This window comes from Macrotis lagotis, chromosome X (genome assembly GCF_037893015.1).
Source record: "Macrotis lagotis isolate mMagLag1 chromosome X, bilby.v1.9.chrom.fasta, whole genome shotgun sequence".
NCBI lineage: Eukaryota > Metazoa > Chordata > Mammalia > Peramelemorphia > Peramelidae > Macrotis > Macrotis lagotis.
Genome location: NC_133666.1, coordinates 95,392,537 through 95,409,907, shown reverse-complemented (window position 1 = coordinate 95,409,907; position 17,371 = coordinate 95,392,537). Strand labels below are relative to the sequence as shown.

Sequence of the window (17,371 nt, the reverse complement as noted above, 5' to 3'; positions counted from 1 at the left end):
GAACTTTCTTTTTTTCAGCAAATGAGTTCTTTATCTTGAGTTGTTTGAGAAACACACTGAATTTTGATATACTTAGTTAATGCTTACCTAAGTTTATACCTTTGTCTTTCAGATTCTTCTCTCACTTTTTCACAACTGCTGGGTGTTGGATTGGGAACTGTGGCTGCAGTGGTCATCTTAGTACTTCTGTCTTTCTCAGTTGTATGGTAGGTATAGAAACAGGTTGGAAATGAATACAAAACAATATATGGTATAGATTTTATTATTAAGTTCTACATTAGTAAGTAGAGAATTGTTATATGGGAAATTATTGAACAAATGCTTACTAAGTGCCAGATATTGTGCTAAATAAATCCTGAGGGCACCAAAAAAGACAAAACACAATCCTTAGACTCAAGGAGCTCACAATCTAAAAATGAAGGAGGGACCAGAAGAGAATCTATTTAATCAAAATAAGACAGTGGGACCAAACCAGCATCATATTGTACCCTATGTTCTTGTCTATATAATTTGCTTGATATTTTTCAAATATGTCCTTACATTTCTTACCTTTGGGATTTACTTCTGTACTCTTGGAACGCATTCTCCTATTATCTCCCTGCAAGGAAATACCACCATGCTTCAAAGTTTATCTAAGTGGCCATCTCTGCCATGGTATTTTCCTGGATTCTCAGAAAGAAGTAATCATTGATTCCTTTGAATGCTCTCATATGGTGTTTTGTTTTTCTATACATTCATACTTTTCTGTATTAGTGTATGCTTTTTACTCACATTATTAGATTGGAAGCCCCCTGGGGCAGCTGGGTAATTCAGTGGATAGAATAATGAGCCTGAGTCATGAATTTCTAAATTTAAATCCAGTCTTTGACATGTACTGGGTAAGTCTGCCTTAGTTTCCTCTGCTATAAAGAGGGTGATAATCTTAGGATTTACCTTGCAATATTGTGGTGAGAATCAAATAAGGTAATATTTATAAAGTGGCACATAGTAGATGCTTAATGAAAGTCTGTCCCTCTTCCATTCCCCCCCCCCCCAAGAGTTACTGTAGACTGTTAAGCTTTATATCCCCCTTTGCTTAGCATATTGTATTACACTCAATAGGTTTGTCGAATTGATGTTTTTGTTAAAAGGAATTGAAGAATGGCAGAAATTAGGCAAAGACCTACATCTCATACCCTTTACCAAGATAGGGTCAAAATGGGTACAGTATTTAGACATAAGAGATAGAGAATATTATAAAAGACAAATTGACTAATTTTGATTATATTAAATTGAAAAGTTTTCCACAAATAAAACCAATGCAGCCAAGATCAAAAGGAGCAGTAGGGACAGCTAGGTGGCAGTTAGAGCACTGACCCTGGAATCAGAGGACCTGAGTTCAAGTCGAGCCTTTGATATTTGCTAGCTATATGACTTTGGGCAAGTCACATAACCCCATTGATCCCCCCCCCCCCCACAAATATAACCCCTCAATTAAAAAGAAAGCAATAAATTGGGAAACAATTTTTGCAACTAGAGTTTCTAATAAAGAAATATAGATATAGAAAAATGGTCAAAGAATATGAAAAGGTAATTCTCAAATGAAGAAATTAAAGCTATCTATAGTCATTTGAAAAAATGTTGTAAATCATTATTGATTAGAGAAATGGAAATTAAAACAACTCTAAGGTAGTACCACTTTGCCCTATTAGATTGACCAATATGATTAAAAAGGAAGATGATTAATGTTGGAGGGGATGTGGGAAAATTGGGACACTAATGCATTTTTTGTCAAGTTGTGAACTGATCCACCCTTTCTGGAGAGCACTTTGGAATTATATACAAAGGGAAATAAAACTATGCATACCCTTTGATCCAGAAACACCACTACTAGGTCTGTATCACAAAAAGATTGCAAAAAGGGTAAAAACCCCACATGTATAAGAATATTTATAGTGGCTCTTTTCATAGGGGTAAGAATAGGAAATTGAAGAGATGCTCAACAATGGGAATGACTGAACAAATTGTGGTATTTGAATGTGATGGAACATATTCTTATTATTTAATTATTCAATTGAAAATATTCAATATTATTTTTTCTTTTTTTAAATTTTCATTAAAGATATTATTTGAGTTTTACAGTTTTCCCCCAATCTTGCTTCCCTCCCCCCACCCCCACCCCACAGATAGCACTCCATCAGTCTTTACTTTGTTTCCATGTTGTACCTCAATCCAAATTGGGTGTGATGAGAGAGAAATCATATCTTTAAAGAGAATAGAATTCTCAGAGGTAACCAGATCAAACCATAAGACATCTGGGGTTTTTTTTCCCGAATTGTACTTTGTTCAAACTCCACAGCTCCTTATCTGGATACAGATGGTACTCTCCTTTGCAGACAGCCAAAAATTGTTCCCAATTGTTGCACTGATGGAATGAGCAAGTCCTTCAAGGTTGAACATCACTCCCATGTTGCTGTTAGGGTGTACAGTGTTTTTCTGGTTCTGCTCATTTCACTCAGCATCAGTTCATGCAAATCCCTCCAGGTTTCCCTGAAATCCCTTCCCTCCTGGTTTCTAATAGAACAATAGTGTTCCATGACATACATATACCACAGTTTGCTAAACCATTCCCCAATTGAAGGACATTTACTGGATTTCCAATTCTTTGCCACCACAAACAGGGCTGCTATAAATATTTTTGTACAAGTAACGTTTTTACCCTTTTTCCTCATCTCTTCAGGGTATAGACCCAGTAGTGGTATTAGTGGTATTGCTGGGTCAAAGGGTATGCACATTTTTGTTGCCCTTTGGGCATAGTTCCAAATAGCTCTCCAGAAGGGTTGGATGAGTTCACAGCTCCACCAACAGTGTAATAGTGTCCCAGATTTCCCACATCCCTTCCAACAATGATCATTATCCTTCCTGGTCATACTGGCCAATCTGAGAGGTGTGAGGTGGTACCTCAGCGAAGCTTTAATTTGCATTTCTCTAATAATTAATGATTTAGAGCATTTTTTTCATATGGCTATGGATTGCTTTGATCTCCTCATCTGTAAATTGCCTTTGCATATCCTTTGACCATTTGTCAATTGGGGAATGGCTTTTTGTTTTAAAAATATGACTCAGTTCTCTGTATATTTTAGAAATGAGTCCTTTGTCAGAATCATTAGTTGTAAAGATTGCTTCCCAATTTACCACTTTTCTTTTGGTCTTGATTACATTGGTTTTATCTGTGTAAAAACTTTTAATTTAATGTAATTGAAATCATCTAATTGGTTTTTAGTGATGTTCTCCAACTCTTCCTTAGTCATAAACTGCTCCCCTTTCCATAGATCTGACAGGTAAACTAGTCCTTGATCTTCTAATTTGCTTATAGTATTGTTTTTTATGTCTGTGTCCTGTAACCATTTGGATCTTATCTTGGTAAAGGGTATGAGGTGTTGGTCTAATCAAAGTTTCTTCCATACTAACTTCCAATTATCCCAGCAGTTTTTTATCAAAGAGGGAGTTTTTATCCTGGTGGCCTGACTCTTTGGGTTTATCAAAGAGCAGATTACTATAATCCTCTCCTGCTTTTACACCTAGTCTATTCCACTGGTCCACCACTCTATTTCTTAGCCAATACCAAACAGTTTTGATGATTGATGCTTTATAATATACTTTTAGATCGGGTAGTGCTAAGCCACGTTCATTTGCATTTTTTTTTCATTAAGCTCCTGGCAATTCTTGACTTTTTATTTCTACATATGAATTTACTTACAATTTTTTCTAGCTCATTAAAGTAATTTTTTGGAATTTTGATTGGTAGGGCACTAAACAGATAGTTTAGTTTTGGTAGAATTGTCATTTTTATTATATTAACTGTACCTATCCATGAGCAGTTGATATTTACCCAGTTATTTAAATCAGATTTAATTTGTATGAGAAGTGTTTTATAATTGTTTTCAAAAAGATTCTGAGTCTGTCTTGGCAAATAGACTCCCAAGTATTTTGCACTCTCTGAGGTTTCTTTAAATGGAATTTCTCTTTCTAGCTCTTCCTGCTGTTTCTTGCTAGTCATATATAGGAAAGTAGAGGATTTATGGGGGTTTATTTTATAACCTGCAACATTGCTAAAATTGCTAATTGTTTCCAGTAGTTTTTTAGATGATTTCTTGGGATTCTCTAGGTAGACCATCATGTCATCTGCGAATAGTGAGAGTTCTGTCTCTTCCTACCCAATTCTAATTCCTTTAATTTCTTTTTCTTCTCTAATTGCTGATGCTAACATTTCTAATACAATATTGAATAGTAGTGGTGATAATGGGCACCCTTGTTTAACCCCTGATCTTATTGGGAACGGCTCTAGACTCTCCCCATTGAGCATAATGCTTGTTGATGGTTTCAGATAGATACTGCTCATTATTTTAAGGAACAGTCCATTTATTCCTACACTCTCTAGCGTTTTTAATAGGAATGGATGCTGTATTTTGTCAAAAGCTTTTTCAACATCTATTGATATGATCATATGGTTTCTGATAGGTTTGTTATTGATAGAATTGAGTATACTAACAGTTTTCCTAATATTGAACCAAACCTGCATTCCTGGAATAAATCCTACTTGATCATAATGTATTATCCTAGTGATGACTTGTTGTAGTCATTTTGCTAAGATTTTATTTAGGATTTTTGCATCTATATTCATCAGGGAAATAGGTCTATAATTTTCTTTCTCTGTTTTAACTCTTCCTGGTTTAGGTAACAGTACCATATTGATTTCATAGAAAGAGTTAGGCAGAGTTCCATCTTTCCTTATTTTTCCAAAGAGTTTATATAGGATTGGAACCAATTGTTCCTTAAATGTTTGGTAAAATTCACCTGTTAATCCATCAGGCCCTGGAGAATTTTTTTTTTAGGTAGTTCACTAATGGCTTTTTGAATTTCTTTTTCTGAGATAGGGTTGTTCAGGTATTTAATCTCTTCTTCATTTAACCTGGGCAACTTATATTTTTGTAAATATTCATCCATTTCACTTAGATTATCAAATTTATTGGCATAAAGTTGGGCAAAATAATTTTGGATTATTACTTTAATTTCCTCCTCATTGGTGGTGAGTTCACCTTTTTCATTTATAATATGAGCAATTTGGTTTTCTTCTTTCTTTTTTTTAATCAGATTGACCAGAAGTTTATCAATTTTATTGGTTTTTTCATAATACCAACTTTTGGTTTTATTTATTAATTCAATAGTTTTTTTGCTTTCAATTTTATTAATTTCTCCTTTAATTTTTAAAATTTCTAATTTGGTATTTGATTGTGGATTTTTGATTTGTTCTTTCTCTAATTTTTTTAGTTGCATGTTTAGTTCATTGATTTCTTCTTTCTCCAATTTATTCATATAAGCATTTAGAGCTATAATATATCCCCTGAGAGTTGCTTTGAATGAATCCCATAGGTTTTGGTATGTTGTTTCATTATTATCATTATCTAGGATAAAATGGTTAATTCTTTCTATAATTTGTTTTTTGGTCCACTCATTTTTTAAGATGAGGTTATTCAGTTTCCAATTTGCTCTGGGTCTATATCTCCTTGACCCAGGATTGCATATGAATTTTATTGCATTGTGATCTGAGAAAGATGTATTCACTATTTCTGCCTTTCTGCAGTTGATCATTAGGTTTTTATGTCCTAGTACATGGTCAATTTTTGTATAAGTTCCATGTACTGCAGAGAAAAAGGTATATTCCTTCCTATCCCCATTCAGTTTCCTCCATAAGTCTACCATATCTAATTTTTCTAACAATCTATTTACCTCCCTAATTTCTTTCTTGTTTGTTTTATGATTTGATTTATCTAGATCTGATAGCAGGAGGTTGAGGTCTCCTACTAGTAGAGTTTTGCTGTCTATGTCTTCCTGTGATTCTTTCAGCTTCTCCTCTAAGAATTTGGATGCTGTCCCACTGGGTGCATATATATTCAATATTGAAATGACTTTATTGTCTATGGTACCTTTTAGGAGGATAAAGTTTCCTTCCTTATCTCTTTTAAAGCTATCTATTTTTGCTGCTGCTTTGTCTGAGATAAGGATTGCTACCCCTGCTTTTTTTACTTCAGCTGAAGCAAAATATATTTTGCTCCAACCTTTTACCTTTACTCTATATGTATCTCTCTGCTTCAAATGAGTTTCTTGTAAGCAGCATATTGTAGGATTCTGGTTTTTAATCCACTCTGGTATTTGCTTACGTTTCAAGGGAGAGTTCATCCCATTCACATTCAAGGTTATGATTACTAATTCTTTATTGCCCTCTGTGCTATCTTCCCTCTGTTTGTATTTTTCCCCTTTCCCCCCCTTTTATCCATATTCCCCAGTATTTTGTTTTTGAATACCACCCCCTTCAGTGTATTTGCCCTCCTGTATCACACCCTCCCCTTTCTTTCCCCTTTCGCTGTTCCCTTCCCTTCCTTTTGTTATTTCCCCTTATTTCCTCCACTCCCCTTCCCTTTCTCTGTCCCCCCTCCCCTTTTCCCCTTTTACTTCTTGAAAGGTTAGATGTTTTATAAGTTAACTGATTATGTGTAGGTTGACTTTAAGCCAAGTCTGATGAGAAGAAGATTCAGGTGTTTCTCCTCTACTCCCTTCTTCCCCTCTATTACCACAGGTTTTTTGTACCTCTTAGTGTAATGAGATTTGTCCCATTCAGTCCCCTCCCTCCTCCCGTTTCTTTCCTGTCCACCTTTTTAGGGAGGTAGTGTGTTGTTTTTTAGATCATTCTATCTAAGTCATAGAAAATTCTGAGTGTCTGTCCCTTCTAGTTCAGTATATTCTGTTGAATAGAGTCAAAATTCCTGAGAGTTATTAGAGTCTTTCTCCCCAGTGGAGTTAAAGTCAGTTACATCCCATTAGATATCAGTCTCATGGATAGGTCATGGATATCCATCATTTCTGGCTAGGTATATTCTCTCTGTTAGAGTTACATTTCTCAGGATTTATGAGAGTCTCTACCCCCCCCCCCCCCCATGCTGGGATATAGCCAGTTTCAACTTGCTGGATTGCATTTTTTTCCTTTTACCCCCTCCCCCCTTTTTTACCTTTTCATGTGTCTCTTGAACCTCCTTTTTGATATCCAAATTTTCTGTTTAGCTCTGGTCTTTTCATCAGAAATTTTTGGAATCCTTCCATTTCGTTAAATGTCCATCTTTTTCCCTGGAAGAGAAGGCTCAGCTTTGCAGGAAAGTAGATTCTTGGCTGTATTCCAAGCTCCATGCTCTTCGAAATATCTCGTTCCAGGCCCTTTGATCCCTTAAAGTTGATGCATCCAGGTCCTGCGTTATCCTTACTGTGGCTCCTTGATATTTAAATTGTTTCGTTCTGGCTGCTTGCAGGATTTTCTCTTTTATCTGATAGTTCTGGAGTTTGGCCACAACATTCCTTGGTGTTTTCATTTTAGGATCTTTTTCTGGTGGGGATCGATGTACTCTTTCAATAACTACTTTGCCCTCCAATTCGATGATGTCAGGGCAGTTTTCTATCACTAGATCCTGTAATATTAAGTCCAGGCTTTTTTTCTCTTCAATGTTTTCAGGAAGTCCTATAATTTTCAGGTTTCCCCTCCTTGATCAATTCTGGAGGTCAGTGGTTTTGTTGATGAGGTATCTCACATTTACTACTATTTTTTCTATTTTTTGATTTTGTTTAACTGACTGACTCTTGCTGTCTCGTGGAGTAATTAGTTTCTGTAGACTCCATTATTTTTTGGGGGGAGGAGTTTTCTTCATTAACCTTTTCCAATTGGTCCATTCTACTTTTGAAAGAGCTTTCCATTTGACCAATTGAGGTTCTGAGAGAATTAATTTCTTTTTGCATTTGCTGATTTAAGGATCTGAGAGAATTATTCTCATTTTGTAATTGTCCAATTGATGATCTGAGAGATTTATTCTCCTTTTGTGTTTGTCCAATTCTACTTTCTAAGGTTTTGTTTTCTTGTTGCAAGGTATTAATTGTCTCCCCCAAATTTTCCAGTTGATTTTTAAACTCCTTCCTTATTTCTTCAAGGAAGTCTTTCTGTGCTGGAGACCAGATTGTATTCTCCTCAGATGTTCTAGGTATCTCTGGGTTTGGGTCTTTCCCTTCCAGGAATTTTTCTATGGATCTACCTTTCCGCTGACCCTTCTTCATTATGCTAAGACCTTGACTTGGGTGGGGCTGGTTCACCTGGGCTTGGGATCTCTAAAGGCTTTACTGAGTGCAGTTTCTCTGGCTGGCCAGTAGGAGGTGCTGGTTGCCCTCTCTGGGGTGTCTGTGACCTTGGTTGCGAGGTCTTCTCCCTTTGCTTGAGGGAGGGAATTGGAGCTATTGAATTCTTTTGCCTTCAATCAATGGTGGGCTTTACCCTGGCCTGAGTTGATTCCTCAGCTGGGCTGGTTCTTTTGCTCACACACCTGGGCCTGAGGCAGAAGTAATTTGCATTTGTTTGGGAGGAGGCCTCAGTGCAATGGAGGCATGGGCTCAGTGTTTCTCAGACCAGAGGAGCCCAGGGATGCAGCACTCCTGCACCAGACCTCTCCCCACAGCCCCTTCCCCAAGCTCCAGGGGGACAGCACCAACACCAGTGTCTCTGCTTCCCCATGGACCCAAGTCCCCTTCGTCCAGCCCCACTGCTGATCCAGCAGGTCCGGCTCTCGGGCCCTCAGACTCCCGGTTCCGATTCAGCTGTTGATCTAGCTGATCTTCCCTGGGAGCTCAGACTTACCTGCCAGTACTCAGCCAAGGCTGCTGCGGGAGACAAATCCTGAAGTAGATTTTCCTCTCCTGGCTTTTCTTTCTGGGTTTCCTGGTTCAGATTTCTTTTAAGAGGTTTGTTTCATGTGATAGATGGGGAAGAGATCAGGAGACTTTAGAACTGTGCCTGTCTTCTCTCCGCCATCTTGGCCGGAAGTCCAAAAATATTCAATATTATTGAATTATTCAATAAGACATCATGAGGGATGAGACTTCAGAATAACATGGAATGATTCATATGAACTGATGCTGAGTGATGTGAGTAGAAACAGAAGAACATTACATACACTAACACAAGATGGGGTGATGATCAATTATGATGATTTTAATCATTTTTATAGTGCAATAATCAAAGACAATACTGAAAGAATTGTGATGGAGAATACCATCCACATCCAGAGAAGGAATGGAGGAGTTTAATTGCAAATCAAAATTAACATCTTCATTTTTTTTAAAAAAAATTATCTTATGAATTATGTTGTTTTTTCTTTCTAATTTTTCTCTTCTGTTTGGATTCTTCTTTCACAATTTAAATTTGGATTCTTCTTTCACAACACAAATAATATTGATTTATGATTAGCATGGCTATAGATGTAGAGCCTATATTGCATTGCTTTCTGTCAGGGGGATGGGGAAGGGAAGAGAGGGAAGGAGAAAACTGTAAAAGAAACTGATTGTTGAAAACTATATCATTACATGTAGTTGGAAAAATAAGAAATAAATGAAAGTAAAAAAAAAATTTAAAAAAAAGAATTGAAGGTGTGTATGGCAGAGGAAGGGTGCAGTGATGGCTTTTCAGTCCTAATAATCCAATCTAAGATAATATGCATTTATTAAGCAATTACTATAAACAAAGTAGTATCCTAGGCAATGAAAATATGAAAGCAACTTGAAAAATAGTTTCTACCCTTAAGGAGTTTACATTCTGCTTGGGGAGGAATACATTGTATAAATGGATAAGTATATACATGAAAATTTGAGAAGGGAGAGTAGAACCACTAGAGTTTGTTAACCATAATTTTCTTAGGCTAAAAATTAAATAACAAAAGTTAGTTTTACAAATGAAGTTTTATTCTCTAGGTTCTCACTGGAACCTATTGTTAGATAGCATCATTACCGATACCAATCAAGAGCTTAGCTGATAAATAATATTTGTAGAAATTTACCAAAGGATAATAAAATTTTGGTGACCAACCAGTCAGACTACACATTTGTGCATAAAGGTATCATTGATTATGATTCTCCTATCCATCTATAAGGTCTGTTCTATGTTAGAACTGACAAAGATCCAATTAGCAGCAAGACTATATTAGATATAATATAGGCATATAAAACATTGGACTTTCTCCCTTTCCAGAACGTCATAAGAATTTATTCAGTCTCCTATCCAGATAACCAGAGCAGTTTCCTGCCTTCTCAGCATGGTCTTTACTCTATTGTTTACACAGCTGTGAAAGTCAATCTTGCAGATGCAATTAGAGGGGGACTAGGCTATTTCACACAGACAGAGCCTGCCTTTAGATTTATAACTTGAGAGACCCAAACTTTGTAGAGGGCAGAGGCTAATATTCAGATTTACAAACCTCAATTAGAAGCTGATAAAACAATTTTTATAAGAAATATAGATTTAAAGAGTATCAGACTTAGACAAGTTATGAATCGTGAAGGAAAATTATAAACAACACAGTTACCACAAGGCATGTCATGCAGTCCAATGGATTGTGAAACCTAGATGACAAAATGGTCCAGGGTTAATCTCAAAGGGTTTCTTCAAAACAGTAACCTGCTTTAGCTCTTTAGACCTACATCCAAAGTTTGTTATTGATCATTTTCAGTTGTATCTAACTCTTTGTGACCCTTTTTGAGTCTTCTTAGCAAAGAAATGGTTTGCCATTTCCTTCTCCAGCTCATTTTACAGATGAGGAACTGAGACAAACGGGGTTAGTCACAAAACTGAGAAGAGTCTAAGACCAAATTTGAAATTAAGAAGATTAGTCTTCCTGACTTCAGGTCAGCTCTTTAGCTAGCCCCACTCAGTACTGCCCACCCAAAGTTTACTGTAGGAAAAGCAATAAATTTAGCTCATATCTAAGGCTTAGAATGTTTAATAAATGGTTTTTATCTCGCTAACATGTCTAGGTCTGTAACACACACACACACATGTTCATCATTTTTCTTTATGAGTCAGGTTCAAGACTATATTTTACCCCACAGAAAATACAGAGAATGCAAAGGACTCATGGACCATAAACAAAATTAACATTATTTTTCCCCCTTTTGGCCATCCCTTACCATTTACATATATGTGAGATAATTACATTAAGGAAGAAAGAGGAAGGAAATGATATGTTTCTTCTTCTACCTTCCTCATTTCTCCTCTCCCCTTGTCCAGAATAAGTAGTTGAACTCTTCCCAGAAAAGGTGGATTGCAGTAGTTTTGTTGAAGGGACTCTAATGTACTCCTAGGCTAGGTTTTGAGTACTCCCATTTTTCCTTTGAAAAGACTTGCCAGCTTTTGCAGAAATGTCAGACATCAAAACAAAAATTCTTTCCCTCTATATGACTAGCATACTGGGAAGAATTTGGTATCAGACAATCTGATTTGAAATGTTGGGTAACTTTTTATTACTGTGTAGCTTGTATAACTTTGACCTTAGCTTCTCTGACTCTCAGTCTGTTCTTCAATAAAATGAAAGGGTTGGGTTAGATAACTTTCAAAGTCCTTCCCTCCTCTAATTTCATTTCTGTGAGAGGTTAAGTGAATTGCCTATTATCACATAGCTAATATCAGAGGTCAAATATGAACTATGTCCCAGTCTCATAGTCTATCCTTTATCCCATACTGCCAGTTTCAACCATTTGCCTTGTCACACAGGGCTGTCCAATCTTACTTTTAAGTTTTTATTGAAACAATAGACAATATATTTTGATTTGCCATTTTAGTGAGAGCTCTGCAGTAGTTCAGCTTAATTTTCTATAGCATTTAGTAAACCCACAGAGGCCCACATAAAATTGTACTGCTAGCTGCATGTGGCCAGTGGGTCCTGGCCTAATAGAAGGAGTACCATGATTTAGACTGCCTCTTGGTGGCCATATTAAGGGCTAGAGATTGGGCTTGTAATTTCTTTAGTGTAGGGAACTCCCAAGTGAGCCAAGATTGTCTCAACCCATGTAGATAGCACCTTCAACTTTTCCTTGAGTTAGGAAGACAAATTCAATCCAGACATTTACTAGTTGTATGACCCTGAACTTACTTGCTTTTAACGTCAGTGTGTTCATCTGCAAAATGGGGGTAATAAAATCTCTTATCTCACAGTACAGTTTGGTGGTACAGTTTGGAGTCAGGAAGACACCTCTTCCTGAATTCAAATCTGACCTCAAACACTAGCTATGTCTCTCTGCCACTCAGTATCTCTGCCAAGAAAACCCCAAATGGGGATATCACTGAAAACAACAGCATAACAATCACAATCTCTCAGGGTTGATGAGAAGCCCAAATGAGATGACATGTGAAAAGCACTTGGCAAAACATTAAAATGATGTATTAGCTATTACTCTTTCTTCATCTGCTAAACAAGGAACTTGGATCAGACAACCTATTAAGGTGCCTTTCCAGCTTCAAGTCTATTCCCAATGGGATTGTCTTTGGTGTGTAGGGATATATCTATGGCAGAATCTATCACAGATACTTGAGGGATAAAAACTTCCACATCCTGCTTAAGACAGGACTGACAAATGCCAGTGAATAGGTGCACATTAGGGGAGAAGTTGGGAGAGAAGGGCAGTGGCAGAAGACAGCAACTCTGAACCAGTCAGTATAGTATTAATAGCTGTGGTCCCTAAACAAAAGGGACTGAGACGAGTGGAAAGACCAGCTGCAAGAACCAGGATTCTTTGCTGGAAATCAGGACCAGATCAGGAAGTTAAAATGCAAAGCAGTGGGAAAACTTAACCATCTGTCTGAATCAATCTAATTCCCAGTATTTAGTATATTTTTCTTGCAGCTGCTGGCTTTCCCTTTCCTTTCCTGGCACTAATGCACTGATATATTTATAGATGACTGACTCTGCCTGCCATGCCACAATGTGACTCAATCACCTATGGTCAGCCTATAGGTTTGTATGTTATCCCTCTCCTTGATGGTGAAAAGTCTCTGCCATCAGGAGTGTGTGTGTGTGTGTGTGTGTGTGTGTGTGTGTGTGTGTGTGTTTCCTGAACAATGTTTTGTCTTCCTGCCTGTTTGTAATATGATTGTGAGTGGGGGCATCAAGGTTAAGGTGGGTCTGTAAATTTGATTCAATTCAACAAGAATTTATTAAATGTACACTGTGCGCCAGTCTCTATACTGAAATGAGCAAAGAAAAAAATTATCCCTGTCCATTAGGATCTTTCTGTCTACCAGGTATAGCAGAGACCAATGAAGCCAATTAGAGACAGAATAAAGAGAAAATCCCAGGCTGTTTCACCAGTTCCTGGGAAAACCTGCTCTTCCAACAGAGGGAAGTATATATTCAGAACTAGCTTTCTCAAGTTAAATGATTTCATAGAAGTGGAGTCAGTCTATTTTTGTATTATATTTTTGCTCTGTCAACTTGCATCTTTGCAGTCATGGCTTCAACTCAGGAATTTTTTTGACTTGCTATATAGTACCCATATCATTCTCCTTGTTCCAAGAGTAATGAATGCTTTTAGAGAACTGGAGAGAGGGAACTGTAACAAAATTATAAAATTTACTCCTTTTAGTGCTAACCCTTGTAACAATAGATTGGTCAAATCATTAACTTTTATAAGTGTATCTTAAATTGCACTCTATGGGGAGGAGCTCATGACATAGGCCAATAGTCTAAAGTAGAAATAAAATTTGAGGACCTTTTGCCAGTACAATAAAAGAAAGTATATTTATAAAGTTTTTCTTCTTCACAAATATTAGCTCATTTACTTATAAGTCTAGAAATGGTAGCTTTCTCACATGACAGTATTTATCCAGTTTATTCTTATGTTCAGAAAACGGACTGAAAAACAGCTTTAAATAAAAGGAAAATCCCATTTCTTTATAAAAATTTTTGTTGTTTGTGATTAATAAGATAGACATTCATGACATTCAATATGTAAAACCTATGCATATATGCTGTTTTAAAAATCAAATACACATAACATTTATGTTTATATGGATGTATATGTACTTATATGAATAAATTTATAATAGATATAATTTAAGGATAACAACAAATACACATAAATGTTGTTAAGTTCAGGTCCATTGTAACCCAACTCTTTGTTGACACCATTTGGGATTTTCTTGGCAGGGATATTGGCGGAGTTTGTCATTTACTTCTCCAACTCATTTTACAAATGAGGAAACTGAGGCAAACAGGGTTACATGACTTCCCCAGGGTCACACAGCTAGTCATTGTCTAGGGCCAGATTTAATTTCAGAAAGATGAGTCTTCCTGATTCCTAGCCCAGTGTTCTATCAGTTGTTCCACCTAGAGAGAATTATATTTCTATAAACTCTTAAGATGTTCTCTTCCCAGGGAATTTTAGGGGCAAGTAACAGAAATATGAAAATAGCAACACTGAGTTTTCCATGAAAGATTAAAACAACAAAATCATTACTCCATCAGTATCAGGATCATAGGATTTTGTGCCTGAAGGAAACTTTGAAAACATAGAATTGTATATGGAGAACTGGAAGGAACATTAAAGGTCATCTAGTCCAATCTCTTCATTTTACAAATGGGGAAAATGACGTTTAGAGAGATTAAGTGGCTTTGCTTAGATTGCATAACTAGTAGGTGATTTACAGAATTTGAAAACAGATCCTCTGATTGAAGTCAGTGCTGCCTCTTTAACTTCATAGTTCAACTTATCCATTTTTATAATTAGGAAAAATGATATCCAGAGTTGTGAAATTACTTGTCCAACATCATACAATTAATTAATAAGTAGCATTAAAAGTTCTGGTAATTAGCTGTTTGGTTTTTTTAAATTAAATTTTATTTTGTTCAGTCAATGAAAATCTGCATTCCTCTCACCTTCTTCACTCCTCCTGAAAAGAAAGAAAAAGAAAACCTGTTACAAACATATGTAGTTGGGGTGGCTAGGTGGCGTAGTGGATAAAGCACCAGCCTTGGAGTCAGGAGTACCTGGGTTCAAATCTGGTCTCAGACACTTAATAATTACCTAGCCCTGTGGCCTTGGGCAAGCCACTTAACCCCATTTGCCTTGCAAAAATCTAAAAAGCCAAACAAAACAAACATATGTAGTCATGCAAAAAAATTCCCACATTGATCACATCCAGAAAGTGACTTTGCTTAAATCATATAGTAAGTAGTTGATTGGCAGGATTTGAAAACACATGAGTCCATAACTTCTCTGTCAGCATGTGGGTGACATGTTTAATCATGATTCATATGGAATTATGATTGATCACTGAGTTGATCAAAATTTCTAGAGTCTTTCAAAGTTATTTGTCTTTATGATACTATTGTTATTGTATATTCTGGTTTTGCTCACTTTTCTTGATATCAGTTCATTTAAGCCTAATCAGTATTTTCTAAAACCACCTTCATCCATTTCTTAAAGAATTCTAATTAGTCTATTAGCCAATTGGAATTTATTAAACAACTAATATTTGCAAGGTAATTTTCTACATACTAGGGATGCAAAAAAACCAAACAGTACCTGTTCTCACCTTTACTTAGATTTAATCTTTAACTAGATCAATATGAATTTACAAAACAGAATGTAAGCAAAAAGAGATTCCAGTTCTCCATATATGATTCTATATATAACTTGAAAAAATCAACCCCTGTAACATGATGGAAAAATATTTTTGACACAGTCAGAAACTGATGTGCATTTTCATATATACTGTGGAGTTTCTCTTTCCCCTCTTTATATGGGGAGACTTTGTTTCAGTCTGTCAATAAATATTAAATGCTGACTATATACTAGGCTCTGGACTAAGAGCTGGAAATACAAAGAAAGGCAAAAAGGCAGTTCCTTCTTTCAAGGAGCTCAAAGTCTAATGGAGGAGAAAACATGCAAAGAACTATGTACAAAAATAAATCCCTTCTATTTATAAAGGATAAAGTGGAGATAGTCTTATTGGGGAGGGCACTAAGATTAAAGAGAACTGAGAAAGGCTTTTTTGAAAAAAATGGGATGTTAATTAGATTTGATGAAAGCTAGGAGATAGAGATGAAGAAGAGACTTTGAGGTATGGAGTAAAAATTCTTGATTTGGGAGATAAGAGTATTGTGTTCAAAGATTAGCAAGGAGCTCAGTGTCATGGGATCTAAGAGAATGTGGAGGGGAGCTAGGAGGAAGAAAACTGGAAATTTAGGAAGGGATTAATTAATAAAGTGGCTTTAAAAGTCTAAAACTTGTTCAGTCATTCCCCAATTAATAGGCACCCCCCTTCATTTTCTTATACTTTGTCACTGAAAAACAAAAACAGATAAACAAAAAATGCTGGTAGAAATAATTTGTACATATGATTCCTTTCCTCTTTCCCCAATCTCTTTGGTGCATAGTCCTAGAGGGTCACTGGGTCAGTGGGTGTGCACAGATTTATAGCTTTTTGGACATAGTTCCAAATTGCTTTCAGAATGACTTGACCCAGTTTACAGCTTCACCTAACAGTTCACCAAATGTAACAAACATTTGCATTTATTAAGCAAATACCATATTCAAGAAGAAGCAACTGGGTTGCACAGTGGTCAGAGCACTGGTCTTAGAATCAGGAGGATGGAGTTTGAATCCAGCCTCAGATACTTGATACTTATTAGTTGTATGGCCTTGGGCAAGTCTCACATTCAGAGTCATCTCCAGTCATCCTTTTTCATATCTAGTCCTTGGATCCTAGGAGGAGAAAGTAAGACTGATGATTTGGTACAGCAGCCCCTCACTCAAATCTAATTCATGAGCTTGTCATGTCATCACTTCCCTGATATCATGAACTTCTTCCAAAATGAAGGACAGATATTATCATCACTATATTCAAGGTATCAGTGTAGCTGTTTTCTCACAGTCTCTCCAACATTTGTCATTTTTTTCAACTTGTAACTGTGATGAGTATGAAGTAGAATTTGTTATATATCCGATCTTGTATACTGATCATCTTCTCTCTTTCTTCACTAGTACCAAATTGTTTTGATGATAATTGCTTTGTAATACAGACACATCATGAAGATGAGTCTTCCTGATTCCTAGCCCAGTGTTTTTATCTTCTGTGCCACCTATATAGACATTCATATTTATGAACACCTAAGATAGTTCTCTTCCCAGGGGATTTTAGGGGGCAGGTACCAGAAATATGAAAATAGCAACACTGAATTTTTCTTGAAAGATTAGAAAACAAAATCATCATTCTGTCAGAACCAGGATCATAGAACTTAGTGACTGAAGGAAACTTAGAGAACATCAAATCATATGAGCTGAAAGGAATATTACTTAATCAGAGGATCTGTGCTTAGATCATATAATAAGTAGTTGATTGGCAGGATTTGAAAATAGATCCTCTGATCAGAGTCAGTACTCCTCTGGCATGACCCTCTTCTTTTTCATTTTTTTATTTCCTTTGAAAAATTCTTCTTAAGAATCTCCTTAATACTATATTCCTCCAAATTAA

At 36.3% G+C, this 17,371-nt stretch overlaps 1 protein-coding gene across 15 annotated transcripts in view; it reads left to right on the top strand.

Moving 5' to 3' along the window:
* The window catches only part of SUSD1 (sushi domain containing 1), a 396,750-nt gene that overhangs the window by 306,555 nt on the left and 72,824 nt on the right, over nt 1–17,371 (top strand). For 14 of the 15 annotated variants that reach the window (XR_012472619.1, XM_074207538.1, XM_074207542.1 and 11 more), the window contains one exon: nt 113–206. The exons of the other annotated variant lie outside the window; for it this stretch is intronic. Coding sequence is in view for 13 of the 14 variants with exons in the window: in XM_074207538.1 (XP_074063639.1) it covers nt 113–206 (94 nt within the window). In the remaining variant the exon portion in view is untranslated. The remainder of the gene's footprint in view (nt 1–112; nt 207–17,371) is intronic. 15 annotated transcript variants of the gene reach the window in all.